This window comes from Pectinophora gossypiella, chromosome 11, assembly GCF_024362695.1.
Source record: "Pectinophora gossypiella chromosome 11, ilPecGoss1.1, whole genome shotgun sequence".
NCBI classification, from domain to species: domain Eukaryota; kingdom Metazoa; phylum Arthropoda; class Insecta; order Lepidoptera; family Gelechiidae; genus Pectinophora; species Pectinophora gossypiella.
The window spans coordinates 1,061,378-1,080,204 of record NC_065414.1 but is presented as its reverse complement, the minus strand read 5'-3'; the positions used below and the strand labels follow the sequence as shown (position 1 = coordinate 1,080,204).

Here is an 18,827-nt window from a genome sequence, read left to right as displayed (position 1 = left end):
TAAGACACAAATTATTTTACCAAACAAATGCAGATACGTCAGTTTGCTAAGTCAATTATATATGTTTGATATCACGTGATCACGCGGTTATATCGGACTCAAACATAGCTGGCGAGGTGTGGGTGTACCTTTATGGTATACCCCTTCGGGGATAGACGCCTGATGCTATGTTCATCATCATCAATTTAAGAGCCACGCTCTTGTCGGTGCAGCATTTTCTATGCTACTTTTTTTAGGGAAAAATAGGGCAGTGGTTTCCCTCTTGCCTTCCGCCCCGCAGTACTCTGTCTGACGCAAGTAGGATGGCGCCCAGAGTAGTCTATTACAGAGCCATACTAGGACTCCTGTCCTCCGCCTCTGAATAGTACTGACAGTTACTGCTGCCCTCTGTAAGGTTCATGCTATGTTATGTTGAGGTATTTTTTTTTCCTTAATAGCAATAGTGTCGCCCCCTATAACATAAGACTTACACCTACATAGCTGACGAGGAGTGGGTGTATGTACGGTCACGAGTACTAATATGTATACACTTTGAAACCATGTCACATTAACCTTTTTGACAAATTAAACCGTAAGTCTCATTAAATGTCACATATGATAGTGCGACAGGGTTCTAAAGTGGGTCCTACTATATACCTCTTCCTACCCCTTCAGGCGTGATGCTACGTTATGTTACAATGTAGGGAGCGCTGGTAATTATAATAAAAACCAACACAAATAATTGAATGAACTGTATTACTTAGGATATTATATTAAATAGGGTATTATATTAATTAGGTTTAATACGATCTACTCTGAACCGGCGTGCGTGTATGAAGCGATTGATGAATGTGGAGGAAGCAAGAGAAGTGTGTCAGGATCGAAGCAAATGGAATTCTATAGTCTCTGCTTACCCCGGTGGGAAATAGGCGTGAGTTTATGTATGTATGTATATGTTATATTAAATGACAAGATCCAAACATTCAGACGCGTTGGTTTGCCCGCGCTAGAGATGTGACTGACCATAAATGGTAGACTATTAGGTATGTCCCATACAATGATGCAAACAGGATTCCATTAGTCTATCTCATCTTATCCCGGGAAAAACCAGGCAACAGGGGAGTTAAAACGGGTCACATCGAAGCTATTGATCTAAAAAGCAATATTTTTGTCTTTTTTTTTCCTTGTTTTATTTTGTTGTTATTTAGTAATTAACCACTTTTTAGCATTTAACTGCAACTAACCTCACGTTACAAAATTTCCTAACCATGCCGTGTATCTATACACGTTTTGGGTTTCAATCTAGTTATTACCCACATCTGTAACCTTTTATTTTCGCATGCCATGATTGTTACCTGTTGTGTGTACCTTTTAAATAAATAAAATAAAATAAATAAAATAAAATTGCAATTTAACATTTGCGCTTAAAAAAGTAAGTGCGCAATGCAAGCAACTGTCAAATAGCACTATTGTTTTTTTTTAGATGAATTTCGATGTGGCCTTTTTAACCCCCAAGTTTACCTATGTATATTTGTAACACTTCACAAAAAGGGAAGTTCGGTAATCATTGACTTTTCACTCTCTCACTGGATGGTCTCAAGTGTAAGAAAAACACACTCACACTCATTATAATTGAGTTTAAATAAATAAACATTATGGTGACAAGTTTCGCCTCTCAACGTGGTATGTGGCGTTACACAATAGGCGGTGTTTATATCTACATTTTATTTAATATAACATGCAAAACAAAATACATAATGGCCCCGATTCCTGCAGACACCTAATTTTATTTTAAGTTATAACCGTCATTTTTTTTATCCGGTGAAAAGGAACGGGGCGGATGATTGTCAACAAGTTAATTTTAAAATGAATAAATAACCTGTGCGTATAAAATAGGCAGCTCTTTGGTATGCAATCCGTTTGACGTGCTGTCTACTTAATTCTGTCGGGCTATTGGCCGATGTAAAAATTTTAGACGGTTGTTTTAGATTTCTGCGTTTGACGTGTATTCCAAAAAAAAATATGCGTGTCGATTACCCCTCCCTATCTTTTTCAACGGATAAAAAAATGACAGATATAATTTGAAATAAAATTAGGAGGTCTTTGCAGGAATCGGGGCCATTATGTATTTTGATATGCATGTTATATTATATAAAATGTAGATATAAACACTACACGATACGGTGTCACTAACACCCTGTATACTGGGCGAGGGGAACCAGCCCTGAACACTACCTATTCATATTCCTCTTCTATCGAGTGGGTTGTGAGGTGGAGTACCAACCTCACCAACCCTGGTTTCAGGGTTACTATTGAGCCGCCAAAGGCCCCTGACATGGCTCATGTAACGAGTACTTACTTACATCAAGTAGTAACCGGGACCAACGGCTTAACGTGCCTTCCGAAGCACGGATCATCTTACTTTCGGACAATCAGGTGATCAGCCTTTAATGTCCTAACCAAACTAGGGACTACAAAGTCATTTTTGTGATATGTCCCCACTGGGAATCGAACTCATGACCAGGGGGGCTACCGGCTAAGACGAAGCCGATTCAGATTGGAGCAAATCGAACATCGATTTGATTCCGTCGTACCGCGTAAGCAGCCAAGATGGCGATCCCCGATTCGTGACGTCACATGAAGTTCGGCAAGCAGGTGAGCCCAAGGCTCAACCACTGAACCACGGAGGTTGTTACCTATTTATATTAAACAACTACTATAGTACAATATCTAGTCCAATGTCGCACATAATGTAAGATGTGTATGCTGCAACACGTACAAGGATATGAACTTTGTCAAGGGTGTTTACGGCAATAACTGTGTTGCGAACTCTTCGCAGATAATCTTTTTACATGTTTTAAATATTTCCTCTTTTTTACAACGTTTTGTATTTCTATTTTGTTTTTGCTTATGGACTTTTCGGCGGGAACGGAAACGGGACGCTTGCTTTCTTCATTGAATAATCTAAATAAACAATACGAAGTGGTGTTTTGTGGTTAATGATCGCATTAAATTAGTCGGTAAACATTCACGATAGTCTTATTATATCGGAATATTTAATAAACAAAGTGTACCTACCTATTTTCGCTTCGTGCCAACAAGCCGCTTCATAACTCGAAAGTTTATGCGGACTTTTAAGTTAATTCGTTTGGGGTTCGGAGTAGGAGCCTGCTCCGAGGGTGGGGGCTTAGGTTTTATCATTAATCGTCATTACCTTTCGTCATTTCATTAACCATCATCAAAAAAAAAATACATAAGACAACCTTCTAATTTCATGGATTCTATTCAATATTCTTTATTTGCATACTATTATGGTATACAAGTTGGTATCATATCACAGACCCTGTCGGGCAAACTAAATATAAATTTAAAAGAGAGAAGTAAGATTTTCAATCCGCACTAAGCGTTTTGCCTCTTCCTTTTTGATGCGAACTGCGAACTGTGCGAGTGAATAAGTAGGCATTTACTAGGTAAGCGTGATCCACAGACCACATCGCCACTTACCATCAGGTGAGATTGTGGACACACGCGAGCCTATTATACAGGGTGGCCCAGAAGTTCAGGTTCAAAATGAAAAATTAGAAAGAGGGGCTCATTAGCTACCAGAAACACCCCCATGTATGTTCAGCAATTATTTACGGTTTAGGAGATATGACCCATTTTGTACCTTTTTCTAGATTTTCTACCTTACTTCAGAAATAATCATTTTGTCGCTATCCCTTTCTTAATAATTATTTTATTTTACTTCACAACTATGCCCAAGTTTGTGTACCGCTCAATAAAAGATAAATCAAAGTGAAATCACAGATAAAAAAAAAGTTATCGGAAGTCAAAGTGAGAATTCGACCAAAATTGTTACAGTTGTTAAAACTTCGCCGAAGAATAATAAACACATGAGATTGTCATGGACACTGAAAGTATTTCTAAAAACTGCTCCATTTAATAGGCTTTTAGAAACATTCAAAAAAAGTACCCTTAATACGGGCAAAAAACTAAATAACTTGCCCTCAAAGATTGCAAGACAGACAGATTTGAAGGAAAATTTGACTTTCTCATACAATGTAGCTGCTTCTTTCTAACGTTGTTAAAGGTGCTCAAAGACACATTTTCAGTAAAAAGTAAATAAAAATCACGCTTATAATCGCTGACAGGGTAGACATAGCAACAATCCGGCTATTCGCCGTAAAAACATCTCCACCAATCCGCAGTGAAGCAGCGTGGTGGAGTATGCTCAATACGTCCTCTGGTTGATTAAGAGGAGGCCTGTGCCCAGCAGTGGGACGTATAATGGCTATTTATTTTATGTTAGGGACAAAAATAGATACAAGTGGAAAATCCCAACATTAATTGGGTTATAGTCCAAAAAACTACAATAAGTAACAGTGCGATGTTAATGAACTATAATATATAAAAATATAACAACGTCCTATCATAATGACAGGCACATTAAACGTGAATCAAATAGCAATTTATTCTTAAAATACTTCCTCAGTATTACCACGAGTTTCCATTTACGAGACTCGAAGTGTTCGATTAAATTCAAAGGAAATAATAAATTCAATTTACGCTTGTAATCTTCAATGGGGGGGGGAGGGTCTAAACCAATGACTGACCTCATCAAGTTCATAATTCCTGACGTCAGGGTTGCTATTGAGCCAAAGACCCTTGACATAGTTCATGTAACGACTACATACTTACTGTAGCCGGGACCGACTGTTTAGGTGCCCTTCACGAAGCACGGATCATAATATTTATTGGACTAATATGGATAGAGAGCATCCTTTCAGGTAGTTATATTAGGCAGTATGTCTCCTCATGATGACCAAAACTAGGAAAGGGCAGGAGGATGATGATGACATTATAAGTAAGTAGCCATATCTCTAGTGATGATGATAATGATGATGAACCAGCCGATTTCTGCTACGGCGACTGTTTCAACTCCAACGTTATTGGAAAAGATCCTCGCACATAGCGGGCATGTGAGCACACCATTTAAATATGTATAATTGATCGCCGCAGGTGATCGGGCATTCAATTAATCGCGCTTCGCATCAAGCTCTAAGCGCCGTTGATGTTCAAAGTCATGAACCATCTTTCATGGGATCCTTAGAATTTTCCGCAGACATTTGAGGTTGAAGCAATCTAGCATACGGATGTGCCGGCGGTACACAGTCCACGTTTCAGCAGAATATAGGATGTTAGGGAGTATTAACCGCCAAATATACTGATATATTGGTTATCATAATTAAAACATGATAACGGGTTCTTACCGCGTTTAAATCAGGGATATATGAGACTTCCGATATTTCGACACACGTTGCAAGTGTCATAACCGCGTAAACTTAAAACAATGTATATTGGTTGCCAGCCTTAAGTCATAAAGACCTTGGAACAACTCTAGCTATCAAAGCGAGCTGGTACTCTTTAAAACGCATACTTATCCCAGCTGTACTAAACCTGTAAGTTCCGTTAGAATATTTTATGATAATACTAGCAGAAACAACATTGACGACAAACAAGTTGCAGTCTGCAGTCCCTTACTTTATATAAGGCACTTACCTAGTCATATGACTAGGTAAGTGTCCAATTTCTATGATTCTTCATACGTCTAACAGGTTTAAAAGTAGGACATCACCTTATCTAGATTAGCAGTGTCACTGTATCATATGAGTGACATAATACATTTCTTATCGCTGTAGTATGAAATTCTCACGCGTTCTCGCGTCTTATCTCTTCTATCTATAAGTGACAATCGAGTGAGAACCGAAGGTACATTACTGATCCTTTTTATAACAAAAACCCAGTTGTTCTGAGCCTTAACTTGAGTTGATTTTCCTCTTCTCAGTTCGTCGATCGTCACGGATTCATAAAGTTGTGTTGAGTCTTGAGTCTTCAAGGAGCAGAAATGTGTGACACAGACGCTAGACTTGAAGGAAAAGTGATAGTTGTGACCGGGGGTAGTTCGGGAATAGGATTTGAAACAGCTAAAAACTTAGCCAAACGTGGAGCTAGAGTTGTGATCGCTAGCCGAAATGAGACTAAACTGAAACTCGCTCGGGATAACATTAAAGAAGCAACTGGAAATAGTGATGTTTACTACAGACTTTTAGACCTTGGCTCTTTAAAATCAGTGAGAAATTTCGCTAGTGAAACCTTAAGTTACGAAAAACGTCTTGATGTTTTAATCAACAACGCAGGATCAGTTGGTTTACCAGACACGTTGACCGCAGATGGCCTGAACTTGACCATGCAAGTCAACTACTTCGGGTCCTTTTTACTTACATTTCTTTTGCTGCCCATGTTAAAATCTTCAGCTCCTAGTAGAATCATCAACAGTTCTGCCTCATCTATGTACATCGGACACTTAGACTTCGACCATTGGAACGATATTGGCCGTTACAATTTCATAACTGCCTTAGCGAATTCAAAACTGGCTGAGACATTATTCACGGCAGAATTAGACCGAAGACTGAAAGGCACTGGTGTTACAGCAAACAGTTTTGATCCTTTCGTTGTTAAAGACACTGATATACTTATTAACGCGCCAGAAGCAATTAAAGAAGTGTCAAAATTCTTCATTAACCTAGTAGGGCTGAAGAAAGAGGAAGTGGGACAGCAAATAGCGTATATAGCAGCAGAGCCTACCTTAGAAGAAGAGAGCGGACAGCATTTTAAGTTTTGTAGGAAATGGTTGAATCACTGGCTGGTCAGTGATACAGATTTGACTAAAAAACTATGGGAGGCTTCAAAAGCAGCTGTAAATATTAGTAATGAAGAAGACTGGGAATCTAGTGAACGATAATATTTTACAAATTGTGTTATTATTTCTGTAATAAATGTGTATACTCGTAAGAATACTTTCTGTAAGCAAGTATATGAAATGTTTACAGTTTTAATCAGTCAATTTGTATACTAATTTGAACTATGTACAACTACAGCAGGATATTATTATAGCAATTAGCAATTAATAACACAAAATTATGCATTTTGAGTAAGTCAAAATAGGATATAGAAAAGATAGACTATAAATATAAATATTAGCTTTTATAATATAAATTTTACACGCATGTTTTTTTTCTACTTGCACAAAAATAATAAAAAACAGATCTCATTTGTAAGATATATAGTTTAGTTTCGTGGATTTATATTATTTGTGAGAAAATAAATTATGCATTTTTATTTAGTAGCTTATTTTTCCTTTTTAGTGATTAAATTATATTAGAAGGCTAAACGTAATTTGCGAATTTACCACGTAATCTCCTATATGTTCAATCAGGTTTCTTTAGATTTTATTGATGAACTTATTTCTATACTAACATATATTATACATCAATATTTCAGGTGTTGCTTCTGTATAAAACCGGACCTGCCAAATCTTCAGGTAAGGTAAGCGGACCCTGTGTACACGGGATAACGCTAGGGAGATGATGATGATGATTTCAGGTGATGACTAATTATGCAGTTAGTTAAAAACGCAATGGCTGACGTATTTAATAAAGTCATTTACAAACATGTTAACCTTTAAAATAATAGCTAGAGCTAAAATGGGTGATTCTTTACAAACACTTCCTGATAGTCGTTATTACCATATTATTGCAGTTTTTATTCGTCTTAATGTATATTTAATATAAATAAATATAAAAATAGTTTTACATATTTATCCGATTCCTCAATATATTTGTTAAACATCCGACCAACATGCAACAAATGTTTAAATGCAAATCGTATAAAATAAGAGAACAATAGATTGTTTACTTCAATATTGTATACAAATCCGCTGTTTTGACCCGTTTGAAGCATTTATAAGACTTCACCAGAGCAAATATTTGTATAGTTGTGATCGGAACAGATACATGATAAGGCATATTTGATACTTTTTAATGCTTTTGTTGCTTATATTATCGTTTTACATTGCAAGCATACAACTTCAATGCGTCTTATGGTTTACATTTGCGGGTATCCAGTGACATCCGAAAACATTACAAGATCCTTTTAAAAACAAAGTCGATTGTTTAAAATCACCGGACGGACTTATTTTACTCTCATCAGTGCACTGATCGTCTCAGATACTTGTTCTCAGCTCAACTGTGACAAAAATGGACGAATTTTCTGAAGACGTAAAAATTCCAAAGGGATTTAAGCTCAAACCTTGTGAAACTAATGGAATGCTTAATGGAAAAGTTGCAATCATTACCGGTGGTGGTACCGGAGTTGGGTTTGAAAGTGCGAAGAAATTAGCCCAGAAAGGAGCCAGAGTGGTCATCGCTAGTCGAAACCAAACCAAACTGAAGATCGCACAAGACGATATCATCGACCAGACGGGCAATCGAGATGTTACATACAGACTGCTAGACCTCAGCTCCCTTAAATCTGTGAGAAATTTTGCTACTCAAACGATGCTCTTTGAAAAACGAGTTGACATTTTAGTGAACAACGCTGTAGCTTTTGCTTTACCAGACACACTTACAGAAGACGGACTCAACCTCACTATGCAGGTGAACTATTACGGAGCATTCCTACTGACATTTTTATTGCTGCCATTCTTAAAAGCATCAGCTCCAAGCAGAATAATCAACAGCTCCGTAGCCTTAGCAGCTTTGGGAGATTTCGATTTCGAACACTGGAATGATCCTGGTGTCTACGATAATATGGCTATTCTGGCAAATTCAAAATTGGCTGATACATTGTTCACGGCAGAGTTACATAGAAGACTGCGAGGTACTGGCGTTGCAGCTATCACGTATGATCCTTTCGTTGTCAGTGATTCTACTGTGTTACAACTCAAGCCTAGCACCTTACATACAGCATGGAAGCATTACAACCCAAGAGTATTGGTAAAGGAAATAGCAGGAGCACAAGTAGCGTACTATGCAGCAGAACCAACAGTGCAAAAGGAAAGTGGAAGTCACTTTAAATTATGTCATAAATGGATTTCTCTGTTGACCGCGAAAAATGCAAACCTGACAAGCAGTCTTTGGGCAGCTTCGAAAAAGGCTGTTAAGATAACTAAATTGGAAGATTGGGAAGATGTTTCTCGTAATACATCTAAGAATCCATAGTAGTTACTAGTAGATAGTTAGGGTTTTAATATTTGCAGAATGCGCGTTATAAGTATTGCATCTGTATGGAAGAAAAATGCAAATCGAATTAATGAAATAATTGTGAAGTGTACTTTTTCGCATGTAATTGTAGTGTGATAGGTACTCAATTTAGTCATAATTCCAATGAAATTCCTACTAGTACATGATGGTTAGATACATCTTCAATTCAGCTTCAATTCTCTGAAGGCCAAAATTTGGAGAAGAAATTATGCATTTTGGTCCTTAATGCAGAGATTGTCGGTTTAGTGTTGGTTGATTGGATTATGCTGTTTTAAATTCTGCTTTACTATTTTTTGGAATGAAAAATAGAGTAAGTAGATAGTTGTCGAGAAAAGTAGTAAATTCAAATATGTCCTTTATATAGGATGACTCGGATGCCTGATTCTATTTACAGACTCCCGTACGCACTATTTGCTAACCTAACCTGTATTGGGCTGGTTTTTCCTTCGCGGGTTGGAAGGTCAGACAGACCTTCTGTAAAAAACGGACCTGTCAAATCTTTAGGTTAAGCAAGTGGAATTTGTGAAAAACGGGATATCACTGGGGAGATTATTTTCTGCTCTTTGGAAAATTGATTCGCGTTTGAAAATAATTTTACATCATACTGATTTCACTCAGATGGCATTCGCTACTTTGTCCCTTAGGAATAAGGTGAAAATCTACACGACTTGCATCCGTCCGATCATGACCTATGCAGGGGTAGTTTTCGCTCACGCGAGTCCCTCTCAAATTCACCGTCTACAGGTAATACAAAATCGTTTCATGCGGAAAGCCACGGGAGCTCCGTGGTTCCTTCGCAATGAAAATCTGCACATTGACCTAGGTCTGCCAACCATTGCCCAATGGCTCAAATTAGCTTCCAAACGTTTTTTCGATTCTGCTCCGCACCACCCAAATCCCCTGGTAGTTGCGGCTTCCGAGTACATTCCGCTTAGGGACGGTACTGAAAAGTATCGGCGCCCGAAGGACGTAATATACGATCCCGACGACCCGATTACTCTAGCCATAGAGGCAGCCAATCAGCTCACGACACCAAACACTTCAGGACCCCGATACCGACCCCGCCGGCGTGGTCGACGATTTCCCTCATTCAGCGCTTATCGCTATCGACCCTCTAGGGTCGATTAATTCTTTCAAATATTTTTCCTCTCAGACGACGCCCTGAGCCGAGGTTCGCGCCCAACTGGGCACCCTCAGGCCTGTTGTCTTAAACGTTGTACCGGGTGAGAGCCTTCAGCGCTCCCCATTTGTCCGGCCAAGTAGTTAATGCCATCTGCGGCAAATCTACAATAAGTCACGTCAAAAAAAAAAAAAGGCATTCGCTACTTAGCCGGATAAACATTACACTTAATTGTGTTACAGTTACACTATTTTTTCTACTGGTTATTCGAATAAAACTGTTGATAAGTATAATTGTACAATTATTTTATTTTATAACTTCACACAATAGTGTCTATTTTTATCTTTTTAGGGTTCCGTACCCAAATGGTAAAAAACAAGACCTATTACTAAGACTCCACTGTCCGTCCGTTCGTCTGTTACCAGACTGTAATCTCATTCATACCTCTGAACGACCTCCTTGGTCCAGTGGTTGAGCGTTGGGTTCACGATCCGGAGGTCCCGGGTTCGAATCCCGGTGGGGACATATCACAAAAATTACTTTGTGGTCCCTAGTTTGGTTAGGACATAACTGGGTGATCACCAGATTGTCCGAAAGTAAGATGATCCGTGCTTCGGAAGTGCTAACCCTGACACCAGGGGTGATGAGGTTGGTACTCCACTTCACAACCCACACGATAAGAAGAAGATTTCATTCAAAAAGCGTGATAATCAGATAGTTGAAATTTTCACACATGATTGTATTCTGTTGCCGTCATAACAAAAAAATACTAAAAAACAAAATAAAATTAATATTGAAGGGGGTTCCCATAGAACAAACATAAAAAGGTGTATAAAAAAACGATTTAAAAAAGAAACAGACATCATAAGTCCATAAGTAAGTCCATAAATATGCCTTAAAATACTATTAGATCATTATTAGGTTACTACTATCCTTGTGTCTACATAATAATATTCAATGCATCTTAAATCTTGCTTACCTTGCTGAACAAAATGTTGCATACCTTAGGAAAAACCAAACATATTTACATAAATATTTATATAAGTATATTCATGGTCATCAATCTGGGGGCACGGCAGTGCCCCAGCCAAGACGAGCAATTCGAAGAGCAAGGGCAGGGCAGTATCTACTTTTCCTCGAAATGTTTCGTCGAATTCGTAGAGTTTGTAAACTTAGAGTTTGTATAGTTACGGCGTCTAGAGTTAGAAGCATATTAGCCCTACATGAAAATCTGATAACTTTTTGACATTGCAATCGATATGATATTGTGTTCGCGACATTTTACATGAAGATGTTTTTGTTGGGATCATACTTCATCATCATCTCCCTAGCCTTATCCCGTTTTTCTCAGGCTTTTCGCTTACCTGACCTGACGATTTGACAGGTCCAGTGTTTCACAAGAGCGACTGCCTGTCTGACCTTCCAACCCACGAAGGGAAAACCAGCCTAATACATGTTAGGTCACCTTCGAAAATGCATTTCTCGGGAATGTGGGTTTCCACACGATGTTTTACTTCACCGCTGAGCACGCGATAATCATTTATGATCCAAACATGAATTCTAAAACAAATTCAACAATCATTGGTTTAGGCTTATGCTGGACTCGAACCTGCGACCTTAAAGTGAAAGGCAAGCGTTCTACCAACTGGGCTACCACGGTTTCATTTATATAATATTTTTTTTATTTTTCTTCGTTTAACCTTCTAATTTCATGGACAACAGACATAATGCATCTTTTATCTTTGTTTTTGGGTTGACTCTTTTTATTACACCCAGACACAATTACATCTTCCAGCTATTATTATTCTGATCAACATAGTGAGAAGCAGAATTCTATACATAATATGATACAAATATCAAGCAGCAATTATTTTTACTTATATGTCGTAAAAGTGGTGGTGTGTCAGAAGGGTGGGCGTTAGAAGACAATAATGGCCATCATTAGTATCACAATCATTTTATTTACTTCCACATAGTTTTTGTATCACGATTAGATGAAGTCACAGCATAAGGTACACACTCACGGCAACGTCACGGTATTCGTAACGGTTACACAGTCTCTCGGTATCTAGCGCGCCTAAGGGCGTTAGAGAGACGGGGCCCTCCACCACCCATGGTTCCTATACGTCCGCTCGACACGACGACTCTGTAGTGACTCTCCGACTTCACCCAGCTCTGCCCGTAGGCCACCTGCCGTCGGAGCGTTGCAACTTCATGACGGAAGTGATGTAACTTCATTTTATTTTCCGATTTGATCCATTTCTCTTCTTAATTCATAACTAACGCCGACATAATGATTCTGCCATTACATTTTGGAATAATGATGTACCCGAGGGAAAATGAGCAATTATCACTTTAAAGCTATATATCATCATCATCATCAACATCCTATATACGTCCCACTGCTGGGCACAGGCCTCCCCTCAATCAACCGGATGGGGTATGGAGCATACTCCACCACGCTGCTCCAATGCGGATTGGTGGAGGTGTTTTTACGGCTAATAGCCGGGACCAACGGCTTAACGTGCCCTCCGAAGCACGGAATCATCTTACTTTTTCGGACAATCAGGTGATTCAAGCCTGAAAAGTCCTTACCAAACAAAGGACAGTCTCACAAAGTGATTTCGACCATGTCCCCATCGGGAATCGAACCCGGACCTCCAGATCGTGAGCCTAACGCTCTAACCACTAGACCACGGAGGCTGTTAAAGCTATACAACGCCATCTATTTTGTTTTTGGTGAACCTAACCTGGAAGTTACATACATACATACATAAACTCACGCCCGTAATCCCTAGTAGGGTGGGCAGAGCCACAAGTAATCAAAGACAACTTGTAGCCACTGTTGATACGATGTCGTAAGCTGGATATGATGAACCTGGAAGTTACTCATTAAAAACATACATACATGAACTCACGCCCGTAATCCCTAATGGGGTGGGCAGAGCCACAAGTAATCAAAGACAACTTGTAGCCACTGTTGATACGATGTCGTAAGCTGGATATGATGAACCTGGAAGTTACTCATTAAAAACATACATACATGAACTCACGCCCGTAATCCCTAATGGGGTGGGCAGAGCCACAAGTAATCAAAGACAACTTGCAGCCACTGTTGATACGAAGTCCAAAGATGGATATGATGAACCTTATGGTGATAAGGGATCAGCCTATCGCCCATAACATTAGTCCATAATGTTAGAGAACACAATCCCTCTGTCGGTTTTCACATTAAAAAACGTATTTTTTATTTTAAATTTATTTATAAACAAAATTACATACATATACATTTTAATACTATCGCCAAACTACAACCACGTATCAAATTCCACGTATTTTATTACATAACAAGACCGTTTTGCGTAAGTAAACACAAATTAATTTTGCGCACAGAGATGCATTTTACAAAAATAACTGGATTGATTACTAGGTAACTAAATAGAATATAGGTTTAAAAACTGAAACCCGACTACGGAAAATACATGCTGTAAAAAGTACGAAACAAGGAAATGCCGTGGTAAGCAAACTCTTATGACAAATTGGCATAATATGACCACGGCTATCTTCTAAATATTACTATTTGGAAGAATTTTAGAGAAACTTATCTATTTTCTTATTTCATACTCCTTAGAGCGCATAGAGCAACACTGACCTCCTTTGTTAGAGCGTGATTATTCCGTAGTCGGGTTTTAGTTTTTAAACTTATATTTTATTTATTTTATTTTGGGGTCTTATTTATTAAAATAACTTGCTACCGATACGTGTTTTATACATGATTTGGAGATAAAACCTATTCGAAAAATGTCTGAGCAGTCATGTTAGTAATTCAACTTAATTATCGATTAAATACAAGACAACCCGTAAGTAAAAACTATCTTAGTTTTAAGTTTATCTGTTTCCCAGTCTGCTGGAAGAGATTTCTACTAGAAATAAGCTGAACCGTTCGTCTGTCTTGTGTTAGACTAATTGTTTTTATATTATGTCCAGTGTACAATAAACTGTGAAATAAATAAATAAAAGCTCGCCAATTCTCGGAATTTCTACTGAATGCTATCCGAGGCAAATCTATAAAGAGTCACGTCTAAAAAATACTTACAAAACCTTGCTAATCCATACTCCACTTCTTCTATCGTGAGGGTTGTGAGGTGAATGACCAACCGACATAGCTCATGTAACGATTACGTACCTACATCAATAAGTAGTCCGGGACCAACGGCTTGACGTGCTAATCCATTGTAATATGTTAATATCTATGAGTATACGGCCTGCTAGCATCTCACGGCCTGTTTCGCAGCTATTGTGGCCATAGTTTATTGTTCTTAGGGACATTGGGTAATACTTCCTACCTACTATAACACTAACTAATTATCTGATCGTTACTTAATTAATCTTTGAATAGGGCAATCTTCAATCTGCATATTAATTTTCTTAGATTACATAATAAAGGTTACCATTTGCTTTTAAAAAAAATCAGCCAAATAGTTAATGCCATCTGTGGCAAATCTGCAATAAGTCACGTCAAAAGAAGCTTTAAAAAAGAAATGGTTAATTTTATCAGCATGTTTCAATGTAAGAAGAGATTTTATTTCTAACGGCTACTGTGGTCCAGTAGTTGAACGTAGTGCTCTTAATCAGGCGGTCCCTGGTTCGAATCTCGGCGTGGAAACATTACAAAAATCACTTTGTAAACCCTATTTTGGTTAGAACGTTACCGGCTCACCCGAACATATAAAAATAAGCTGGTCCGTGCGTCGGAAGACACGTTAAAGGGTTACTGATTTAAGACATAGCCGTTACATGAGCCATGTTAAAAAAGTAAAAAAAATAAAAAAGTTTATTCAATAATAGGTTTATTACGTTGTTTATAGGTTAATAACCCTGTTGGTTATAAGTTTAAAGAAATCTTTATTCTCAATAAGAATATAAATTCACTTACTTGAGAACTTAAAAACTACGTATACGTACAAAAGCATTTTGAGGGTATATGATAAATAAGAGCTACAATAACACATTTTTTATTCGAATATGGCATAGCTTGTATCACCAGTGTATTCTGAGTTGAGACATTGCGTTCGCAGCATATTAAATCACGCGGACACATTCCAATATAAACTGGTTGCCCGGTTTGTACAGAGAGTAGTATCATGGATGTCTTAAACTGCGATTTGTTAGATATGGCATTATCTACCTTACAACCCACACGAGACAAGAAGAAGAGATCTTATGCTGAGATAACCTGTTAAACCCTGCTGCTTAGCAATGAGGGACTTTCTAGACTACGTTCCTCAAAAACAATATAGATCGCGCTGTGTAGAGTTTCCTTCGTTTAATCTTCATATTTCATGGATAACAGACATAATGCACCTTTTATATTAATTTATGGGTATAAATGATGATAAAAATATATAATAAGCTTCCAAAAGAAATATCGGATATTAGTAGGGAAACCACTGCCCTTCGTTTAATCTTCATATTTCATGGATAACAGACATAATATGCACTTTTTACATTTTTATTTATGGGAATAAATTATGACCCTTTTTACACCCAGGCTCAATTACATGTTGCACCCATTATTATTGTGATCAAAATAAAGAGAAGCAATATAGATAGCAACATAATTCTATGCAAAATGAGATCCAAATAACATACACATAACATAACATAAACAGCCTATATACGTCCCACTGCTGGGCACAGGCCTCCCCTCAATCAACCGGAGCGGGTATGGAGCATACTCCACCACGCTGCTCCAATGCGGGTTGGTGGAGGTGTTTTTACGGCTAATAGCCGGGACCAACGGCTTAACGTACCCTCCGAAGCACGGAATCATCATACTTTTTCGGACAATCAGGTGATTCAAGCCCGGAAAATCCTTACCAAACAAAGGACAGTCTCACAAAGTGATTTCGACTATGTCCCCATCGGGAATCGAACCCGGACCTCCAGATCGTGAGCCTAACGCTCTAACCACTAGACCACGGCTGTTCATCAAGCAAGAATTATTTGATTACACTCCCGTCAGATTAGATTGCGGGGCGGAAGGCAAGAGGGAAACCACTGCCCTATTATTCCCTAAAAACTAGCATGGAGAATGCTACACCCGCAAAAGCGTGGCTCTTAAATTAGTGGTATGATGCAATATATTGCATCATTATAATGCAGCATTATAATGCTTCTGTCATTATATTGTATTTTTGAATAATTATGTACCCGAGTAATGAGAATATAGGTAATAGTCACGTTAAATATCGAGATATTATTTTTGGAGAACGTCGGCTGGAAAGACCAAAATTCAAAAATTCAAAAATTCAAAAATATTTATTTTTCAAAATTGGCTTACAAAGTTAGCGCTTTTTGAACGTCAAACATAATTAAATTACATATTATGTAACTAGCTGTAAAACTACTACCACATCGGAATCTGTAACGCTGAGGGAAAGACGTGGCCAGAAAACCTCCCAGCACAGGGCCCTAGTCCTACTGTTTCATGTTTTCCTTTGTTTTCTTTTTTTTTTTAATCCAGTTTGTATTACATAATTTATATACCATTGTATTGGTATTCCAATTACAGTCGGTGGAAGGAAAGTGAAAAATATAGAGTTTATGTGACTTTATCACAGAAACAGTGTTTCATGAGCTCCCTGACAGAAGCAGGCCTGTCCACATACGCAGCACCCGATCACGAGTTGACGCGAAAGTCAGCCATCGCTCCCTTCGCACATTTTTGAGGGAAAGGTGCGACCCGACTTCCGGACGCCACCGCGTACACGAACATTTCGAGGCGAGCATGCACCACTTATATAAAGAAGCTCAGAAACCCTCCGCCTGGATATAAAAAAAAGTACTCTACTGTTCAAATATCAAGTGTTTCACAATCCTTTTTAATCCACTTACAAAGTTATTTCAAATTCAGTATTTTAGGGCCAAGTTTTTCGTAAACTACACTTTTTTTTCCATAATTTGTCACTATGATAATAATCACGTTAAATATCGACAGCTCCATCTATATTATTTTGGAGGAACGTCGCCTGGAAAGACCAGTCATTAGGTAACAATTAAATACATAACTAACAATTACTCTGTTCTTTATTACATACATGTTATCGTATAATCTCTGTGCCTACAGGTAGTACCTACAGGTAGTATGGTATGTAGATTAAAGAAGAGATAGTGATTAATTTCTTGAACATGCTTGGTCACCCTAATTTTGAAATATATATCCAAGTTCGTGTTCGTTGACCTCTATATTATTAAGGCCACAAAGCCTCTATAATGGTACGAACCTGGCCTTCAGGAAACTTGTCTTCCGGCAGAATGCCAGTCAGTTATTATGACACCGCGATAATAGTCGCATGTGGCGATAAATCCGTAAAAAATGATCCGAGACGATTTCACTGGATGTGAAACCGACGTACGTCTTGACGGGAAAGTCGCTCTCGTCACAGGAGCAACCTCGGGAACCGGGTTGGAGATAGCGAAGAACCTAGCCAAGCGTGGAGCCAAAGTTATTATCGCCAGCCGCAACCCGAACAAGCTCGCCGATGCAAGAAAAACCATCATAAACTCCTCAAGAAACGCCAACGTTGTCGCAAGAACCATAGACTTAGAAAACCTCGCCTCAGTCAGAAACTTCGTCCACGAAACCGTGACGGTGGAGCCTCGTTTGGACATTCTGATCAACAATATCGGAGCAATAGGCTTAGAAGATCGCCTTACGCAAGACAACCTTCAGTTGATGATGCAAGTCAATTACTTCGGATCTTTTTTATTGACCTTCCTATTATTTCCATTCCTGAAAGCATCAGCTCCAAGTAGAATCGTCAACGTATCGTCACTAGCTTTAATTCTTGGAACTATTGATTTGGATCACATGAACGATGTCGGGAGGTACTCCAATTTTGGATTCTACTGCAATGCGAAGTTGGCTGATGTGTTGTTTACAGTGGAAATGGACAAGAGGATAAGAGGTAGTGGTGTGAATGTTTACAGTATGGACCCAGGACTCGGAAAGAGTCAGTTCTTCAGGAATTATGATGACGGATTTTGGAAGACTGTCCTTAATGGTGCTTTGTTGAAGTTTGGGAGACCTTTGCATAGAGTGGCGTTGATGTCAGTGTATTTAGCGGTGGATCCGAAAGTAGAGTATGATAGTGGTAAACATTTTAGGGATTGTAATGAGTTCTATAGCACTTGGTTCGCGAATGACACAGTGTTAACTAGACGATTGTGGGAAGAGTCGAAGGTCCTCACTAGAATTTCTCCATTCGAAGATTGGGAGACGAACGGCGTGTAAGAAATGTATCTCGTATTTAAAGATATTGTATTATCTAATGCGAGTATTGTTTATTGATATTTAAAATTAAATTATTATTTAATTAATTTAATTCATTATTTAATTAATTAATTTTGACGAAGCCTGTCGTGGATTTAATGATGTATATTATTAAACCATTACGTTGAATAAATTATATTTTTTGTAAGCATAAAAATATTCATTAATGTTATTTTGATTAATTTTCTTTGACACTTAAGTAATAATATAATAAAGTACCATAGCTTCACGACCATAAAGAGTTATCCTTGACTTTGTGAAAGCAATCATCCACTGCTGCGCACTACACAAC

At 38.3% G+C, this 18,827-nt stretch overlaps 3 protein-coding genes across 3 annotated transcripts; all 3 read left to right on the top strand.

The window, feature by feature from the left end:
• Positions 1-5,810: 5,810 nt before the first annotated feature.
• Positions 5,811-7,158, top strand: LOC126370726 (retinol dehydrogenase 11-like). Its single transcript, XM_050015753.1, has one exon. The coding sequence runs from the start codon at positions 5,885-5,887 to the stop codon at positions 6,779-6,781; it is 897 nt and encodes a 298-aa protein (XP_049871710.1). The 5' UTR covers positions 5,811-5,884; the 3' UTR covers positions 6,782-7,158.
• A 673-nt stretch (positions 7,159-7,831) lies between these two features.
• Positions 7,832-9,705, top strand: LOC126370719 (retinol dehydrogenase 11-like). Its single transcript, XM_050015742.1, has one exon. The coding sequence runs from the start codon at positions 8,076-8,078 to the stop codon at positions 9,036-9,038; it is 963 nt and encodes a 320-aa protein (XP_049871699.1). The 5' UTR covers positions 7,832-8,075; the 3' UTR covers positions 9,039-9,705.
• A 7,779-nt stretch (positions 9,706-17,484) lies between these two features.
• LOC126370723 (retinol dehydrogenase 13-like) lies at positions 17,485-18,563 on the top strand. Its single transcript, XM_050015747.1, has one exon. The coding sequence runs from the start codon at positions 17,579-17,581 to the stop codon at positions 18,494-18,496; it is 918 nt and encodes a 305-aa protein (XP_049871704.1). The 5' UTR covers positions 17,485-17,578; the 3' UTR covers positions 18,497-18,563.
• The last annotated feature ends 264 nt before the right edge of the window (positions 18,564-18,827 follow it).